The sequence below is a fragment of the Uloborus diversus genome, chromosome 1 (genome assembly GCF_026930045.1).
Source record: "Uloborus diversus isolate 005 chromosome 1, Udiv.v.3.1, whole genome shotgun sequence".
NCBI lineage: Eukaryota > Metazoa > Arthropoda > Arachnida > Araneae > Uloboridae > Uloborus > Uloborus diversus.
This window is the reverse complement of record NC_072731.1, coordinates 113,464,056-113,485,312: the sequence shown is the minus strand read 5'-3', so window position 1 is coordinate 113,485,312 and position 21,257 is coordinate 113,464,056. Positions and strand designations below refer to the sequence as shown.

At 33.6% G+C, this 21,257-nt stretch overlaps 1 protein-coding gene across 4 annotated transcripts in view; it reads right to left on the bottom strand.

Annotated features, from left to right (window-relative positions):
- LOC129216328 (centromere protein X-like) overlaps positions 1-21,257 on the bottom strand; it is a 40,294-nt gene that overhangs the window by 15,491 nt on the left and 3,546 nt on the right. For all 4 annotated transcript variants that reach the window (XM_054850549.1, XM_054850554.1, XM_054850542.1 and 1 more), the window contains exons 2-3: positions 11,874-11,925; positions 4,082-4,135 (exon numbers count right to left, since the gene is read on the bottom strand). In XM_054850549.1, coding sequence (XP_054706524.1) covers positions 4,082-4,135; positions 11,874-11,925 — 106 coding nt within the window. The remainder of the gene's footprint in view (positions 1-4,081; positions 4,136-11,873; positions 11,926-21,257) is intronic.

The following is a 21,257-nucleotide window of genomic DNA, read 5'->3' as shown; positions in this document are numbered from 1 at the left end:
CCTTCTGGATTCACACGTTTATACATTATATATTCATAAAAATATTTCTGGGAACATGAATTGTTTTGCTGATGTCAAAGTTATGGGGAGTGTAGAAAATGAAGAACAAGCAAATCAGCTGCAAGATGATCTAGATCATATTACGGAGTGGGCTGATAAATGGGGTATGGCTGTTAATGTTGGGAAATGTCAAGTGCTACTTTTAGGACATGGAAATAAGTGTGCAAGTTATTATTTGCAAGGTTCAGTCATTAGTCAGGCAGAAAAAGTTATGATCTGTGCGTCTTAATAAGTCAGGATTTAAAGTTTAGCCAACAGTGCAGCATAGCTAGTAACAAAGCCAATAAGATGCTTGGGTTTATCAATAGAGTTATTTTAAACAAATCTAAAGAAGTTTTTCCGCCCTTATATAGAAGTTTGGTAAGACCTCATTTGGAGTATGCTGTTCAGTTTTGTTCTCCTTATCTTAAGAAAGATATTAATGTATTGGAAAGGGTTCAAAGGCGGGCTACAAGGCTAATAAGTGGACTTTCTCACTTAGATTGATTCCAGGCTTAGAAGGCTAAAAATGTACAGTCTTGAGCAAAGAAGAGACCGAGGGGACATGATTCCGTTGTTTAAATTTATTAAAACGAAAGATATTATGGGGCTGAAGTTTAGCACTGAAAACAGGACAAGGGGTCATTGCTTTAAGCTATTTAAATCTCAGGCTAACATGGATATTAGGAAAAATTACTATTTTAGCAGGGTAGTGGAACCTTGGAACAGCTTACCGGAAGAGGTGGTAATGAGCAAGGGAGTAGATATTTTTAAGAGGGCCATTGATCGTCACTGGGGATTGTAAATTGACTAGAACCAGCCTACCAGGCCCCATGAATTGTTGCTAGTCGTCACTTTTGTATTTGTATTTGTCCAGATTGGTAAAATTGTAAAAAATCCTTAACTGTAAAAACTGACAAATGTGCGTAAAAATTACAAAAATCTGCAGGTAAGAGTGAATTACATACAAGGCCGGAGCTTATAAGATAATCAAGCGCTAGCTTAGGGTCACTACTTTGAAGAGGGCCCATAACTCGCAAAAAATTGCATGATTCGTTCCTTAAAAAAGGGAAAGTGCTTGAAAAAACTAATTTCATTTTCAAGTGCTTGAAAGCATTGAATATTTGAAAACATGTGGCTACAAACCTTAAATTTTAAAATTTCTAACAAATGGTAGGGGAAGGAATGCCAAAATATGTCAAATTCAGCTCTTTACTACATTCTGCATCAAAAATTTAAAAATCATGGTCCATACGTTTGTAACATATTACTTGAAATACATTTTTGTGACTCACATGTTTCATATCTTGCTATTTATTTAATTCTGAATGCACTATTTTGAAAATTTTTATGCATTGATTGCTTTTATCTTGCTCCAACTGCATATTGTTAATGAATCTGTTTAGCCCACAAAAAAAAAAAAAAAAAAAACATTCCTTTTCGTTTTTTGCATTGCTTATATTTAAAAAAAAGGTTGTTCTAATGAGAATTCTATAGTTTATTTTTTGAAAACTTAAAATAGCTGTTTTTTTTTTACAAAGTTTGAACAATACTGTATAATTGTAACTGGAAAATGCAAATAAGGTGCCTTAAATTGTTAAATGTTCTAAAATCCTTGAAAAGAATTGGGGCAGTATAACCTACTAGGGCTCTTGTGCCAAAACACCCAATCTAACCAACTAAATCTTGAAAATAATTGGACAAGTCTTCGAAACCCCTAAGCAAAGTGCGCTTCAATTTTATTTCTTAGCAAATGTATAAATTATAAATAGTTCAAATAAGTAGTATGTTACTCTCATATTACCTATTTTCTAAATCTGTACACCATTTCTTTTAAAGCATTAACTAACATCACAAAGCACATTAAATCATAAAACTTAGGGGAAAAAATAGACAAATATTTTTTTTTTTTAAAGATTTTTGTCTATCCAATTAACCCTTATAATGCTTCAAAATGCAGAATTTTATATCCATTTTACAAAATTTCCTCCGGGGGAGAAACTTCCAGACTCCCTAAAATTGGAGATATTCTATATCCCACTTAAAAGGGAGCCCTGTGTCACTCTCTTGATACCAGTCACCCTTCTTAAGGTCAATTCAAAAAGGACAGCATGAAAACACATTAATGAAAACGACACACAAAAAAAGTAAAGCATAGCCTTATGCATCACAGGAGAACACACCAAAACATGGGGGAGGGTAATTAAAAATGTTGCTCAAAAACAATCCTGCCCCCCCCCCCCCCAGGAACTCAGTCCTAAATCCGCCTATGTTAAAGCTTGGGCTTTTAATGTTAATGTTGAATAGATCACAGCTTTCAACGAACTTTAATATCTTTACTAAAACTTTGAAGGAGTTGATTCTGTGTTTTTTTTTTTCGCATTTTATCTCTATACTAAACGATGTACATATACTTTTTAGTAACTATGCTCGATGGTAACCAGTTTTCGTAAAAGATCTTTTTCTTTAATCCACAAACCTTCCAGGCGTACACAAAAGCATCAAAGAAGGAATGTTTGTTGTAAAAAAGACAATGAACGTATCTTCTGTAGTTAAATTGAACCATGCTTACAAGCAAAACAATAAAGTGGTGAAATGAAACAGGGGTGTAATTGGTCTATCACAGATCCAACTGCGTTAAGAAGATGGACGTTGGTTGGTCTTAAAGTTACGGCTTAGTTACACATTTTGAAAAAGTTACACCTCGAATCGTTTAAAGAAAGGCTGTATATGCGCAATGAAGAAATGTTAAGTTTCAAAAGCCTGTTGTCAAGAAAGGTCTTGATGAGTCAGACCTTGAGGAGAAATAGCTGAACATGGAAATCCATTTTTAGAAACATCAAAAGAATTATTCTCATTAGAGACGAATATAGCAATAGACAAAGAATATGTGGAGCAACTCATGAAGATTGGTCAAGATGGGGAAAAAAAGTTATATCAAATTCATAGAGAAAAGAATTGTGACTCAAAAGTCACTTCATATTCACGTGCAGAAAAAAAAACCTTTTTAGTCATTCATTTTTACAGAAAAATCAGTAAGTCTGTTTAATGAAAAGTTTAAAATTCGATGCAGATTCATTTTCAAAGCTTTTCATTATTTGCAATATTGTATATTTAAACCTGGATGAATTTCTCCTCTATGAAAATCAATCTCACCCTCCATCGATTTCAATAAATGGAGCTCTTTGAACGGGAAATAAGTCTAGTCATTAACATTCCTGCTTAATGAATTAAGTAATAGTATTCCTACTGATGAAGACTACTCGAGAGAAGACGAAAACGAGTTGAGAAGGGTTGCTGAAGATGAAAATGAAGAATGCCAATTTTAGAATAAGTGCAGAGATACATTGTGATGCTATTGTATATGATGGTTCTTTCATTGTTCATATGAAACGACCTAGGACCTAATTTATTTTTTTTTAATGAAGTTACAAGGAAAATTGCTAACCGGGTTTTTTTGCCGCATCCTGTACATTTGGTTAGCACAGACAGCAGAAACATAGTTTTGTGATTAAAGTTATGAAGTTTTATGAAGGAGGAAAAAATCTCCACAAGGGTATTGGTTTAGTTTTTTTTTTTGCAAAAAGTGTTAAATGTTTTATGATTTATATTCAAATTATATTATCATTCAACATCTTGCATTATTAAAGTTAGACAGTATTTTACCATACAAGGAGGGGGGGGGGGCAGGAAATAGCATCAGAATTTAAGTATGAGAAGTTTCTAATCACTTTTTGCTGAAAATTTCAATTAAAATTTCCTGAAAAGTTGAAAAAGATAATTTTTCAATTTTTCCGGAGTGGAAATAAACCCCTTAGGAAAAAAACGTTTTTTTTTCTTTTTTTTCCGTTTTTTCCCCCATTGTTTTCATCCCTAATTGTGCATCACTTTTTTCTGTTTTGAGCATAAAAGTGAAAATACCTTGCTTCATTTTTGCAATTTAGGTTGTGTTTTCGTATTTTGAGAAAAATGCGACCTTAGCGAAAACCTTGAACATATTAAAAATTGTTGAAAACAAATATCTATAAAAATATGAGCATACCAGCAATGAAAATCTTTACCACTTCTGTAAATCGCTTTAAAGCATCACTGTTAACTAAAATGAGAGAAGATTTTTAATATTGTGCATCAAATTCTGATTAAAAATTTATGCCAAACAATTAACAAGTTTTCAGACATAAAAGAAAAATAGAAGATGGAAATGTTACAAGTCATTTCAAGTACAAGTCATTCATCAGAGCTACTATTGTCATTTCTAGGTCTAAAATAGATGAAAATTAGACTTACCAGGGGCGTTCATATCAGTTAATAAGGGAGGAAGCAAGACCTAGGAGTATTTTAAACCTAGTAAAATATATGGCCACACTGACACTCGATTCAGTATCTCATTTTCGACTCAATTACAATATTCATATTTTTTAATGACACAATTCAGGTTATCCTTGTTAGTAACAACATTAGGGAAACGATGAGTGTTAGCAGAACTTCACTTTGAAATTCCTTGAAATGGGAGCCTTAAGATGAATTTGGGGTTGCTTCTAAAGAATTTGTTACATTGAAGTTTTAAAAATAGAATTTCAGGCTTCAAAATGAGATATCAGGGGAGGTTACACAAGTGATTTCGTTAGAGCTCTAAGACAGTGCCAGCTTTAGTAGTTTCGCCACCCTATATATATATATATATATATATATATATATATATATATATATATATATATATTTCTAAGACCAGGAAGCACTTGTCAATAACCACTAGGGTGGCGAAACTACTAAAGCTGGCACTGTCTTAGAGCTCTAACGAAATCACTTGTGTAACCTCCCCTGATATCTCATCTTGAAGCCTGAAATTCTATTTTTAAAACTTCAATGTAACAAATTTGTCAATTTGTGATAACTCGAATCTAAAGGGACCGACGAAAACTTCGACTTACCTCTAGTTTTGGTTTTTGACATTTTAAAAGAAAAACCATCGAATATTTCAATTAATATTTACATATAATAGACAAAATTACAGAACTTAAAATAGTTTTAAAGCACAATATGTACAGTTTAATCAAAATTATTGAGAGAAAAAAAACAAAAGCATGATTTTGATTTCGATAATTCTGAAACCACTTGGATAGAGCCGATTCTACTTCAGGAAAGGTGCACATCTTCATTTGTTTCAAATTCGGATTCATGGATAACACCGCTTTAGAAGTTTCTCTTTTACTTTTAATATCACTGACAGAGTACTTACTTAGACATCCTTTAATGGTAAAGAAAACTTATTCTGTCTCTCAGGAACTTATCAGCAAATGATCGAACTAAAGAATGAAGGGGAACACATCTTAAATTAGGTCAGCATTTGAATAAAGGTACAATCAGTTGACTTGACATCTTGACAGCTTAAAAGCAAATTCGTAGTCCAGCGACATGTCAAAGTGTAAACAACAAAACAAATGAAGCTTACTCATTTCCCAATGTGTGACTCCTTTATCCCACCCACATTGGCTCAACCAGTGCTCTTCTTACTTTAGAGGCCTAGTGGGCAGAAATTGTAAGTGAAGGTGAATTAATTTTCCTCTCATAATTACTGGCTTCTTTCTTCTTTTTCGTTCTTTCGAAATAATTTTCGAGTCATCTTTGAAATAACTTTGAATTAAAGGAAGTTAACTTCAAGATATTGAGATTAATTAGCATGGGATTAAAGACAAAGAGGTTGGGACTTGATAAAAACTTCGAGTTATAGTAACATTCGAGTTATCTCGAATCGACTGCATGTATATATATATATATATATATATATATATATATATATATATGTTAAATCATCGAGCATACTCTCACGTAATGCTGCAATTTGGGCTGCAAAAGAAAAAAAAACCAAAGGAACAAATTCGCGTTCGAAAATTTACTTCTTTTCTTGCCTCCTTACATTTTGCCATTATGAAATTTGCGCCCTTGGCAGTGGCACAGATCACCTACCCCAGGAGCTAGGCCTGCTCAAAATATATTTAATTATTAATGGGTTTTATAAACATTTGATTCTAATTTGAAGGTTAAAAATTTCTTAGTGACATGGAATTAAATTTCCTTGATGTATGGATATTTTTACCACAGGTTAAGTAACTAGGCATTACTTCAGGGAGAATGAGGTATAAAAACATTTTTATTGCATAATTAGTGACTAATTAGAGCCTAATACTATAGCTTTTTATCTTTTTCAGAAAGTAATAAAACCCCCAAAGCAGAATACTGCTAAATTTGCGACGTACGTCGCAGAACAGGTGCCTGAGCTGCAGAACAATTCAGTTCAAGTGTGAGAGGAAAACTGACAATTTTTCTGCAGAAATGCTGCAAATTTCGGTGAAATTTCTGCAGAAAATCTGCAGAAACTGCGGTGCAGAAAATCTGCAGAAACTGCGGTGCAGAAAATCTGCAGAAACAGCGGTGCCGAAAATCTGCAAAAACTGCAATGCCGAAAATCTGCAGAAACGACGGCGCAGAAAATCTGTAGAAACAGCAGATTTTCTACAAATATCTTCCAACTCAAGATAGACTTTTGCAGAAATTGTGCAGATTTCTTATAAAACTAGAAGAAAATCTAAAATTCTCGCAAATTACGATAATGTGGCGGAAAGCTCGCCATGGTAGGACTTTCTCAATCGATCTTCATCCACTGCAATTTCCTCCACGTACGTATGTTTTGGAAACATGCCAACACTGAAACACGTCAATCGCCGGAAATTGCGTGTTTTGTTTGAGATTTCAATCCCTTTGCATCCAGAAAATATTTCAATTATTTAGAAAGTTTTGAAGTGTTTTATTATATGCAACCCAAACTCAACTCATTTTATTTATTATTTCAGTAATTTCTTTATTTAGTAACATTATTTTAATTGCTCCTTCATGCCACGTAAAATTAACCAAAAAAATAATGTGGTTTACTACCTAGGTTCGGATTTTCATAAAATTTTGTATCTTGCTCTTTCTGTGCATTTTAGAAAGCATATTAACTATTTTCGGAGAATCTCAATCGAGTCAGGTTTGACACCTTTTTAAAGTTTTTTTTTTTTTTTTTGATTTTATAGTTTTTATGATCAACTAATTTTCCAAATTCAGTCGTTTTTAGTTAGTCATTTGGTTGAAAGCTGTGATGTTTCCGTAAATATCCGATTTCCACAGAAATAAATAGCAACAGTCCAGTTAAAAAAAAAAAGAAAAAAAACTCCCACGTGAAACGATTTTGATTTTTGACACCCAATTTGTGGGAAATGTCACGTTTTTTCGCATACAATTCTTGAAGTACTGGCAGAACAATTTTGGTCAAATGATTTTACGTTGCAGAACATCGTAAAGTATTCTGCTTTGGGGAATAAAACTACAAATGTGACGACCAGCAACAGAATATGGGATCACCTAGGCTGCTCCTAGTCACTTTATTAGCCCCCAATGAAGATTAATGGCCCTCTTAAAGCAATCCACCTCCCTGCTCATTACTGTCTTTTCCGATAAGCTGTTCCAAGTGCCCACAACCATACTAAAGTAGTAATTTTTCCTAATTTCCAGGTCAGCTTGAAATTTGAATAGCTTAAAACTGACCCTTTGTCGTGCTTTCGGTGCAAAACTTTAACTTAATAACACCTTTATTTTGATAAAATGTAATTGATAATTTTAATGAAGGTATACTTTCATCCTCTGGAAAATACTCTTACTGTTCAGATGGGTCAGCTGATTCTAAAGAAAAATATTTTTGTTTTTGGTGAAAAATTATGTTTTGTAAATACAATGTAATAAAAATTTAAAGCTACTTGTTGCGTAAAATTAATATTTTGTAAACATAGTTCAATGAAATTAGGTTAAGCAGTATTTTTTAAGTAATTATCAAATCTACTTAGTCTATTTTATGCAATGTGGGAAAGTTAATTATTTTAAAGGCTGCCTTGGAATAACAAGACAATTTTTTTTCACATTAAAGGACAACCCAACAGGTTTTTCCCCCAGTATTTTCAAATTTTTATCACTTGTCCTATGGGTCTTCTATTGGGAGGGAAAAAGTCTATTTTTCCTTTTTCCTTAAGTTTAAATAATTTTTTTCGTAATAAAGGATCACCAGCATTATGCTATTTCTTTCAGTGCTTCTAGCATGCATAACTAACTGCAACAGGAAAAAACAATAGCTTCCTAATGTAAGTCCTTCATTGACTTTAGCAAGCCGGAACAGCACTTCTTGAACAACAATTTTACCTAGGAAAATTTCCAGTTATGTAAAACTGAAATCATTTCTTTTTATGCACAAAATAAAAGTTCATTCTTTCAGCTTTACAAAAAGCAGCGTTTGATCATCCAGTTAATTCAAATAAATTTGCTAGAGCTCTTAGAAAAGGACCAAAAATGCCAAATTTTACCCATTCCTGGAGCAAAAAATAGTTTTAACTCAGGAATAACATTTTTTAAAGAAAAAACAAAGTTTTGGAGAACAGAATATTGGTACACTAGTCGACCCGTGTAGAACTCCGCAATGTGCTTCCAATCGTTTCATGTAGTATTTCGCTCTTTAAAAATTTCAAAGAAAGAACATTATGAAGAAGAATCGAAAAAAGTAAGCGCACAAGAGAAGGCATGTAATTTGAAGACATCAGTAACAAATCCTCGTTAAATACAACGTTGTGATGTGATCATTGCTCACTTTTTGGTTGTACATATTTTCAATGCAAACATAAATATCATTAAAAGTGTGACTGAGCTACACGTGAAAAGGCAGTAATTGTGCTTGTCAAAAAAACGGGTTGTGGCAAATACAGTTCCGCTTATGTGAGCCTCTGACCGAAAAAAAGAATTATTAAAGAGATATTTATTGGCACGGATTCAAACTGGCGTCATTCAGATTAATTGATTAATAGCACGACATTCCAACCAACCGAGCAGTTGCGCATTCGTTGAAGTAATGTGTAATATAAAACAGCAAAAAAGCATTTTGGCAAAAAAAAACATGCGTCTATGTTTTGTCATTAGCCAGCATGATACGCTCTAAAATTATTCGTAAAACATGGAATTTGATTAAGGAGTGAGAAGATCTTGCGTAGAATTAAAACAAACATTCTTGAGAAATAATAAATTATATTGAAAGTAAGTGTCTTTATTTTTGGAAATTGATACAATTTCCTATAGCAAGCTGCTTTATCTGTTACGGCTTGGATGCCAGCAAATGTTTTTAACCGACTTCAAAAAAGGAGGTTATGATTTCATATTGCAGCTTTTTATGTGTGTTTTCGAATTATTCCAACACTACTGGACCGATTTGATTTTACGTTTTCTGGAGAATGATTCTTATATTTTCGAGTTTTTATTGATGTCACCTTATATTAAAATATTTATGTACTCAGCATATTTTATGGGTACGTTAATGGCATACAAATTAAGAAAAAATTACTACTTTAGTAGGGTTGTGGGTATTTAGAACAGTGTATCGGAAGAGGCTATAATAGGCAAGAGGGTAGATATTCAGTAAGTTAATTAGTTAGTGCATTAGCTACCAGTTTGTTTGGCACTCTTGGCTTCCTTAAGAGGTTCTCCACCTCCAGCTCAGTCACTCCTATGCCGGGCTGATGAGTGCTAATAAGCACGTAACTGCAGTCCTTGGCTGGAATTGACTGAGCTGGCGGTGTATTTCATGTAAGCTTTAAAAGGGCCATTAATTTTCATTGGGGACTAATAAATTGACTAGGGAGCAGCCTAGTCAGAGCCTGTTGCTGATCATCACATTTGTATTTGTATTGCAAGAACAGATTTCACTTCATACAAACATTTCTTTTATTAATATCAAGTAGTTTTTCTTTTCTTTTTTTTTTTTTAAATATGATTTTTAATGTTTTGAAACTCCAATCTTTAAAAACTTTTTATTTCTACTTTTTAATTATATAAATGCACTTATTATGGGCAATAAACTTCCGTATCACAGATAAACATATTAAAATTTACAGCTAATGTGCTTGTTTTACAAATGCTATTACATGCATTATAATTTATTTTAACACTCATTTGATTTATTAACACTCTTATATAAACTTCAACTGATTGAATTTTTTTTATTTTCACTTTAAAATATTTTACAATCAATTGTTTATATACATATTTATGTATGATATTTTGTATTAAAATATTACTTGAACAGGAAAAATCTATTATTAATTATTTATTATTTTCAAATTTCAAATTTTAACTCAAAACTTTCAGTTTAGTGATGAAATGGACAAAGTCACATTTTGTCCGGGACGATATTTCCAGGTTTCTTCCGGGGTGGACAAAATATAACAACCCTGCCTCTGGTTCCAGTGCTTGGTTCGGTTGAACCCCCCTTTATTTCATTTCAAGTAGTTCAAAAGGAAAGTAACGTAAAGTAACAACGTCTAAAAAGCACAAATTCGCAGGTAATCTGCAAATTTGTGCTTTTCAGACGTTGTTAATTTAATGTTCAGCACATGCAGTAATCTGTGAATTTGTGCTTTTTTGACATTGTTAGTTTACATTACTTTACTGTTCAGAACAAAGGTATTTATTTATCTTAGTTGAAAAGGTTTTAAATGATGTCTAACTTTGGAATTTACCTTGTACACAATAAAAATTAAAGCGAAGAATAGATAAGCTATCCCGTTTTGGGGGTACTTTCCTCTAAGTTCTTTTTTTTTTAGAATTCAAAAAAAGAAAAAAAATTATCATTTTCAAAATTCTTGATAATGCATATAAATTTATTTTACAAAAAACTAGTGTGGTTGTTTTGTTCTAAAAGTTAATTCTTATCGATATCAAGAGTTATTCATAAAACTTCCTCAATTTTTTGCAATTGATTTAAGAATTTCAATACATATTTTTAGAATGTTTTCATTTCCATAAACGTGTATTCCTTTAGGTACTGAATAACTGAAAATAAGTTGACTCTAACATTTTATAAATATATGAAGGTGTTATTTTATGTAAAATATAGTTAATACTTTTGGTTATTTTGAAAGCATTTCTGGATAGCAAATTAATATATGGTATATTTGTATTGTTTATGTTTGGGATGTTCTTTCGAGACATTTTCACTTTTCATGTATCGAAATTAGAATAACTTTGTGGGGTTTTAAGCTACTCAAATCTCAGGCTAACCTGGAAATTAGGAAAAATTACTTCTTTAGTAGGGTCGTGGGCAATTGGAACAGCTTACCGGAAGAAGTGGAAATGAGCAAAGGGGTGGATAGCTTTAAGAGGGCCATTGATATTCATTGGGAACTTATATACTCAATAGGACCAGCCTAGCCTGGTCGTATAATTTTGTATTTGTATAATTTTAATCACTCAGGTCCTTTTTTTCCTAAGCATATAGTGGTAAGTGTTAATTAATATCAGAGTTTAGTTTAAATGATGGCTAGCAATTTTTGCTCATATTTTTGAGCTTGGAGAAACAGTAACATTACCGTAAGATTTTTTTGGAAGAGAATCTGGTTAACTTTTGGAGAAGGATGTAGTGAATTTTGGACCTATTCTAACGGCACAAAAGGGGAAATTTCCAAGTTTTAGAGTGGGATATATCTTCATATCTGGGTACACCAATACATTGTTCCAAGAAGGGCTTAATGGTACTCAGCTGGGAAATGAAAATGATTTTTCTACCCAGTTAAAAAATGATAAGCAATTTTTAATTGAGGAAATTGGTGAGAGACCCATAAACTAATTGTCAAAAAATGATATGCGAGCATAAAATTTATGTTTACAGTATAAATTTTGAACATTATAACTAAAAGTTATAAAACATAAGAAATTACTTTCAAATAAAACAGCTTCACTTTCTAAATTAAATATTGCACACTTACTTTTTATATTTTTCTTATTGAAATTCAAAGCCAAAATTTCTTCAATACATTTCTGAAAATGACATTTTAAAAATTAGGTTTCAATTTAAAACCATATTAATATGCATACACACACAGAAAGATAAATTACATATAATAGAGTTGAACGGTTGAGCATGTATAACAGGATGATTTGAAAATTTGTAGCCAAGTTTTGAAGGGCACTAAAGGGGTTAATAATAATAAATGCAAGAATTATTTAGGAACATATGGTTGCACAGAGGTGCTCACCTAAACCAACGACAAAACAAGATCAAAAACTCTCTTAAATTAACCCCTCCCAAAATTTCAGTGTTTCTATCTGTGTCATGGACGACCCCTCATGAAAAACCCTGTGCTTGCAAATACAATGCTGACAAGCTACATGCATGCAAAGCCATGCAAAACAAGCCACAAGTGATTAATTATTAGGGCAAACACAATCTTACACTCATTTTATTTTCAAAGTGCGGCTTAAAGCAGTCTGAAATTTGCTGAATGCAGCTGTAATACACACATTGCAACGACAATGCAGCGTTTTAATGAAAGCTGGTTGGTACGACGGTCGGTGCATTGCCATTTTGGAAGATAAGAAATTATGCAAAAAAAAAAAAAAGAAAATATCAATATTGGAATTCCAATAAACTACAGAAGGAGTTGCAGTCTCTGGCCAATGGCTGTTGAAAGGGGAGAATCAAAGACCCTCTCGTTTCACCTGTCCAATATTTACCTTATCCACACTAAATTACAATATTTTACCTATTTTGTAATTTCCTAAATCCCAGCAAGGTGGCCTTTCCAAACTATAGAACTCCAATTCTTTATTCTTTGATGGGTTACAAAAATAAGTGCCCTTCGCCCTCGCTTTTGACTCATCCTTTTGAAATAGTCATAACCGAGTTGGAGAATATGTCATCTCATTGAAACTGAGATTACTTTCACTTTGGTAGCTAATAGTGATGGGCATAATCGAGATCTTTTGATAATCGAGATCTCGGGAATCGAGTACTTCTGATAATCGAGTGATTGATAATCGAGATCTTTTTAAGTCGATCACTCGAGTGATTGATAATCAAGATCTTTTGAAATCGAGCAATTGACTTCTCGAGATCTTCCGAATCGAGTACTCGAGCGATTGACTTCTTGAGATTTTTTGAATCGAGTGCTCGAGCGATCGACTTCTCGAGATCTTTTGAATCGAGTACTCGAGCGATTGATTTTTCGAGATCTTTTGAATCGAGATCTCGAGATGTTTCAAATCGAGATCTCGAGACGTTTGAATCGAGTAGTTTATTTTCTGAGCTTTTCCAAAATTGAGTTGACAGGTACAGGGGTGCCCACTAAAAGGGGGTGGGGCATGGCGCAGCCTGTGCAACTAAAATTTTTAGAGCTGGTTTTTTGAGAGGGTTTTTTTAATCTCATTTTTGGAAGGGGTTAGGGGGTCCATGGCGCAGCCTGCGAAACCAAAATTTTTAGAAGTGGTTTTTTGAGATTTTTTTTTTTAAATCTCATTTCGGGAGGGGGGGGGGGGGGGGGAAGCTCTTTCTAGACGGATGCTCCGTAACATTTGAGAGGATGCGCCATCGCCCTGTGAAAGAGGGGAGGTGGACTCCCTTGACTTCAGTTGAATTACCCAATTGTTTTGGCAGGGGTGCGCTCGAGATAGGAATGTGACATTTAGCCTACCATTTAGGGGTATAATAAGGGGTGAACGCTACTGGCTTTTAGAAGTTTTAGGTTAAGTTGGGGGGGTATTGACACCCCCCTTTTAGCAGGGGAATCAATACCACTCCCCCCAAATTCCATGAAAAATTCTAGTTTTTACATTTAAGTGGGTCTAGTTTTTTGTTGTTTTCCGATAAAATGAGCAGATACACCTTTTGTCCCCTTACCCTTCGGTAAAGTTCGAAATGCAAGCTTGTTTTAGGGGGTTGATTTGATAGATTTTAGTCTTCATTTTGGGGTCGCAATCCTTGGGGGATGCAGGTTCGACTAGATTCCCTGTTAGCTTGTCAGAAACTAGGAGCTCGGCATTTGGGCGACTGAGTGATTTATTCGAACGGTTATGCATTTAAACTAATGATTTTCAGTTATCACGTGATTATTTCGAATGATTTCGGGCTCTCAAACACGAAGTTAATAATGTAAACAAGTAGGGGAATAGTTGCTCTGCGCAAAAATATTCATTCTTTCCTAGTTTATAGCTTTGCTTTTTTTTTTATGTTCTTGTTGAGAGTAGTTAAGTATATTTATCTGACTAATACATGAGGAGGGAGGGTAAAATATTTCTGATTGCGTTTTCCAGAGGACTGGGATTTCCGGCGCATTGAAAAGTGTACAAGTGTGGCTTGAAGTGCATTGAAGTTCATGATTATTTTTTTTCTTTCTTGATCGCTTTTTTTATTTTTCTTTTTCATTTGTCGACTTTAGGAATATGCAATAACAGTAAAAGTGTTGAGAGTGAAGTTGAAATGTTTCTGAGTGCATTAAAAAGAAATATTGAACTTTGTCGTGTGGGATTAATTTTAGATTCCACTCTTCGGCCCAATTTTTAAATAAAAATTACAGATTGTTTTTTTTTTTGTTGAAATTCCATACGCAAGATATTTGTGACTTCTTGTGGGCGTAGCATTTGTTTTCGCGTGGGTATTTAAATTTAAATATTTTGCTTGTTTTACTCACTTCTGTTTATGTCATATTCTTTATAGTTTCGTAAATGTTGATTAGTATCAGGCTTGGAGTAATCGTAATCTGCGTAATCGATTACATTTTTGTGTAATTGTAATCATAATCATAATCTGTCAATGGGACACTCGTAATCTTGTAATCGTAATTTTAATCAAGTGTTTCTTGCATAATCGTAATTGTAATCTAAGTTTAGATAATCGTAATTTTGTTCCGTAATCGTGTAATCCCGACTTGCTGAAAGTGAAAACTTTCAAGTTGCGTTTCTACAATGCTATGCAGACGATGGGATCTGGACTGAGGAAAAGATAAGACTTCAATAGAAACGTACAAAGGACTAGACAGCAGAGCCTTTAGGCCCTGCTGTTAAAAGGGCTCGTTGGCGAAGGGTCATAAACATGCCGCATCTTAGTGGGTTTTGCACCCTGTAGGTGTCATTGACAGGAACTCGTCCCCAAGTTGGATTGGTCATCAATTTTCCTTTTCATCTGTGAATGATAGACAAACAAGCAGAGCTACCACCTCGGAAAGAGAACAATATCAACAGTGCTGTACGAACACATGTTTTCGTTTCGACAAAGTTCTAAAAAAACAGTTTTATGCCTTTGGTGTTTTTTTTTTTAATTCATTGGCGGAAGAGGAGTAATTTTGTCAAAAGAAGAGCGAATTTGGATTTGCACTTCAGTGCTCATTCACACGCACTATCTTAGCGGTTCTTTGATTTTTGTGATGACATCACTCTGGTAAGTGATTTTTCAAAATATTTTCACATCTAATTTAATCTTAAATTTATGCTTTATATTTCAATGCTGATACTTTTTAATATGTATATAAGAGAAAAAAATTTGCATTTAAAGATTTTAAAAACATTAGTTTTAACCTTTGTAAAAACACTTGTTTTTGAAACTGAGATATAAAAATATCATTATAAAATGCTTATGCATGTGGGGGAAAAAATAATGCCTGGAAATCATAGCAAAACTTATTATACTCATTTTTACTTTTTAAAGTGCTTTCCAATTATATTGCTTTAAGAGTGTTCAAGCACCATCTTGAGGACCTCCTGACCAAAAATTTGCAATACTCTAATACGACAGTAAAAAGCTGTTGTCAGCACTAACTTCTAGAATGAGTCACTATGAAGAATCGGAAGCATTTCAAGTGGCTTCATTTTTAGACCCAAGGCTCAAATGCAACTGGTACGATTCAAGCACAAAAAATAAAATAAAAGAAATTATCAAGGAAGAAATAATGTCAAACAAAGACTGTCATAACATTTGCACTGAATTAGAAAATAAGGACACAAAAGATGTGTCACCAAAACAGCCTGCAAAAAAAGGGAAATTGTTCGCATTTTTAGAAAAACCAGCCAGCACTTACAAAAATAATAATTCCTTAATACAGGAGAAAATCGAAAGCGAAATAAATGCGTATGAAACTAGCGCACCAAATGAGCATAATATTGATCCCCTAGAATACTGGGGATCCAATATTCATGTATATCCATTACTGAGCAAAATTGCTCCCAAGTACTTGTCAATTTGTGCATCATCTGCACCTGTTGAGCGGTTATTCAGTATTGCCTGAAAGTTTTATACCTCACAGAGAATGAGGATGAAACATGATATATTTAAAGCATTGGTATTATTAAAATGCAATAAAAAATTGTCTTGATTGCAGTATTTATTTTGAACATTTATTTTCCTATCATTTATTTATACTATTTAAATATATTTTAATACTATGCATGTTTTGCAAAATTAAATACAGAGGGTTTTTTTTCTTCAAAAAATAGGTTGAATTAAATAATATTGCAAATTGTAGAGAATAGAATGTAGAAATATAGTACATAAATTTTAGAAACTGTATTGGTTGCATGAAAAATAATAATGAAATTTAAATCATGTATAAAATGCATTATAATGTGGCAAGTCATTTGGATATAGGACACCTAATTACCTGTGCAGGATATATGGTCAAAATAGTTATGTAGCAATTAAAAGCACAATCAAAAATCATAATTTTTTAACTATGACATTGTTGCCGCAAAATAATAATGAGAATAATATAGTATATGTGTGCATGTCATTTCCTCTCACGAGTCTGTAATCGTAATCAAAATCGTAATCGGCACATCGTAATTGTAATCGATTACATTTTTGACATAATCTAATCGTTGCTGTAATCGTAATTACGTTTTGGAAGAGTATTATAATCGTAATCGTAATTGTAATCTCCTATTTTTCAAACTGGTAATCATAATCGTAATCAATTACATTTTCTTGTAATCAACTCCAAGCCTGATTAGTATATTATTTACTCAACTTAAAAAGTTTCAGTCAATTAATGTGCTGATTTTATGGGTTTTTTTTTGTAAAGTTGAGGCAAAAATGCTGAAAATGCTTAGGCTCGCAACGGTCCATTTCAGAACTTAAGGTTCCGTAGCTAAGTTTCATTTTCCGTGCGCTGGTCCTCAAAAAGGTTAAAATTGATTTTCAAACAATATATTATACAAGAGAGAGCGCGGGAGGGGGTAACTTAAGACACAAGCGGGCTTTAATTTATTTTAGGGGGTTCAACGTCGCATTTGAGGGATGAGTGTCATCGCCATGGGGGGGGGGGGGCACCACTGCATTATAAACACCTTGCATTTAAACATTTCATAAACGTTTTAACACGGCTGCCACAGCGTTAACAATCACTTTAAAACGTTTACTCAACAAAGTGTGCTCTCTGAGTAACCCCATTCCAAAAAAAGCAGAAGCAACTATTTGATTCAATAACCTTATAAAATGACAGGGGTGACACGTTTGAGAAGCAATTATTTGATTCTAAAACCTTATAGAATGACAGGGGTGTCCGTCCGTCCGTCCCTATGAGCAACGGCTAGATTTTTATGACAATCCCCCCTCCCCCAAGAAACGATAATACGAAAAAGGGCTAAGACTACATTAAATTTTCAATTACATGGTTTGTACCATACCGGTCAAGGGCGCCCATATGCAAAATTTTAAGGGGGGGGGGCTCAGATATTTTCCCCATGGTTTAATAGGATATTTTCCCCATAGAAACCGATTTCAGTACAGATTAGAGTTATTAAAATTTGACATGTTTAATAACTTATTGATTAATTGCTGGAGAAGAAATGATTTTACATTTTTGCAAAAAAAAAAAAAAGTACTAAAAGCAAGGATTTCCTAATTTCAAAGAAGGGGGAGGAAGCTTGAGCCCCTGCTTGCCCCCCCCTAATTGGAAACTCTTGATACTGGTTTAATATATTTTTAAGTTTAACAACTCTCAATTTTAAACCTGCTAGTGTCGCCCAACGACTTGCCCATATTATCATTATTCCTCACTTTTTAATAAAAATTGTACAAACGTACGTATTTAATCTTAATAACTCTCAAGTTCAAAACACTACAGAAAGCGCTTCTCTATCCTTTGTTTCAAGATTTCACCACCGGATCACACCAGGGGCAGATACAGAAAACCATTTGAAGCGGGGTGGGGGTCATGCTGAAGAAAGCCCTCCCCCATGAACGAAATTCCCGTTTTAAGTACGAAAAAATTCTGAAACTTTTTTGGGGGTCAATAAAAAGTCCCAAATCGGTCGGGAATAAGGCACATAATTGGGGATAAACGTTGCAAATTAATTTCATAAGCAATAAAACAAATAGTAGTTCAAATATTTTCTTTGAAAAATAATTAATGTATTGAAAAGATAAGATACTGTCATTGTTTGCATTTTATGCATAAATTATTTGAACACAATGTGTATGGATACTATTCTCGAGAGTTCAGGGGGGGGGGGATCATGACCCGCACGACCCTCCATTGTATCCGCCACTCACACAACACATGCCTCTCCATAAATCCGCTCATATGATAATTAACAATTTTCATTCTAAAAATATCGTTCGATTATTAAGGAATCTCTCAATTATCGAAAATTGAAGAAAAACATTCAACTATTACCCCATTCGAATAAAGCAAGAGAAAAGCAATCATTCGATTTTAAAAATCATTCCAAATCTATCCGTTCCAAGAGCAAAGGGCACCACCTATGAAGCTCTTCCCCCAAGAACAATATCCCCAAAAGAGACAAAATCCCCCAGTTACAAAAATTACAATTTCGCAGTTTATGTCAAAACTCCCCCCCCCCTTTCCCTCTTATTTGCACCCATAGGAATGAATTACACGAGAAGTTAACCACTTGTTTTATTAAGAAATAACTAAGTACCTTTGTGCCGAGAAGTAACATGAAATAACAGACGTTTTGTATCCCAAATATACAGAGTACTGCAGAAACGTGTTTTGGAGTTTTAAGGTACCCTTTTTTCAACAAAATAGTAAGCTTTTACATGGGGCCATTCCTTTGTTACGTATGGATGATTTTGGCCATTTTTGACCCTTTCCCCCCATATAAGAGTACGTAAGGTTTTTCAAACCCCTCCCCCTATTCTTACGTAACATTCCATTTCGTTTTTCGAAATAATGAAATAACTAATCTAATATCACTGGAATCGAAATTTAATTCACTATTATTAAATTAAACCTTTTTGTGTGAAGAAATATTTACTAAAAAGTTGGAATCTAGACTGAATGTGTTTTCGACATTTTTTTGTATATGATGCGATAGTAGTTAAAAATAAAACATGCCATACATAGTGCAATTCTTTTATTATGTTTTACATAATTAATTCTTCGTAAAACAAATAAAAAACAGTCATCCTAATACGTTTTTATTTTCCAGATGCAAATGAAACATCGGCTTGGAAAATACTGCGTAAGAATGCGTTTGAACCCCTCTCCCCCTCCCAAAATATATAGACATTTTTCCAACCCCACCCCCTTGGGACCCTTACGTAATTAATGAATGGTCCGTAGTAAAGACATCCAGTAATGTCCTTACATCCACAATCTCACTATTTTGCGTTGAAAAAAGGGTTCCTTGAAACTAGGGATGCACCGGATATCCCTAGCGACTATCCGGTATCCGGCTGATTTTTTAACTATCCGGAACTATGAGGTATCCGATCTGGCAAGTCAGTCCGGATCCGGATATCCAACAGTTTTTTGCAGGACATCCGGGCAGTTATCGGGTAAAAATGTGAGAGATATCCGGCGTTGATGTGGGGTTATCCGGTACGAAATGAGGGTTTAATTTTGAATTTACTTTTGCAAAAATTCCAGTTAAAGCTTTCACTGTTTCATAAACTTTTCGATGATGCTTTCTCTTTTAATTGCTGCTTCAAAAACGACCATTCCTCTTCAATCATAGCTTCTGGCATTCCCCCGCGTCCCCCCCCCCTCCTTCGCGAATCTGCTGACGGTATGTTACCAATAATTTCTCCCTCCCTCTCTCACTCTCTCTGCTTTAACATGCTGAAGTAAAAAGTCGACCTTGAAATGGTTCATATCGAAGCGCTTGAAGTTGGAGGAGCGGCCGTGTTGAAAATTAAAATACAGTCAAGTTCCGACTTGCGGGAGAAATGCATTCCACTACTCCTCTCGCGTAAGTTGAAATTTAGCGTAGTAGAAAAATGTATAAATTCGGATTTTTAGAAACACACTAAAAAATTTTAGGCATTTGTAAACACCTCTCACACTATTTTGAACCATTTCTTAACTATATATTACCGTTTCTTGCATAAAAAAAAGCTGTATTATTCAACATAAAACTCTGTTACGATGTACAAAATTAATGGTCAATGGGAGAGCGACATGTAAATAAAACAATAATATAGTTACAGTGTATTAACAATTTAATAATGCATGCTTTGGTGCCATTATATCTCATGAACATTAAAACGAAGAATGAAAGAAACTAATGAAAAATGCAGAATAGTTGCACTGAAACAAAGCAATGTTTAGAGTAGTACGGTGTGGAAACTTCCGTTTTCAGTGATACTAAAAGGATGAAGAACCATCAAGAAACCAATATGTAGTGACCAATGATGTAGTCGATGCTTGCACCTAGTGCGCGCAGTTGTACAAACGAACTATTTTCGAAATTATATTTGCTTGTATATTTCTACACATGCTAAAATCCTTTCATTGCATTCATTTATATCCAAAATTTTGTGTTGCGTTTGTATTTTTTCCATTTTTAGTTACCCGTAAAAGTTTTCTCCCCTTTTTTAAAATTATTCCACTTCCGCAAAAATGAGTTGAAATCTACCTGGAAAAAAAAATCTCAGAACAAACGTCCAATTTATTTTATTGAAAGCATGATACATTTTAGAGGAAGGAGAAGGGAGTGTGGCTGATCGGCATCCGACTATCACCGAATAATGCAGAAAAACTTCCGTTTGTAATGAAAAATATAAAATATTCCCCTGCATTGATAAATAAAGATTCTTAAGTGTATATTGCATGAAATGAAGTATAATTCTAACTATCATATTCAACGCCGATCTTAACTTGAGTCCATTGGAAATTTTAGAATGTTGAATAAAGTAATAATTGCTTTTCCCGGAATAATTATTTTAATTAAGACTTTCAACTGAAATTTAACATTTAAAATAGACCGTGAATATAGCAGTGAGAAATAACAGCTATAAGTTATTGCTTCATTTTCTTCTAATTTTTTAATTGTATAGTATAATTTTTAATAATATATTTAAGAATTAAATTTGTATTTTTTAAGAATGTGTGTTTTTATTTTTTCTACAATTAAAG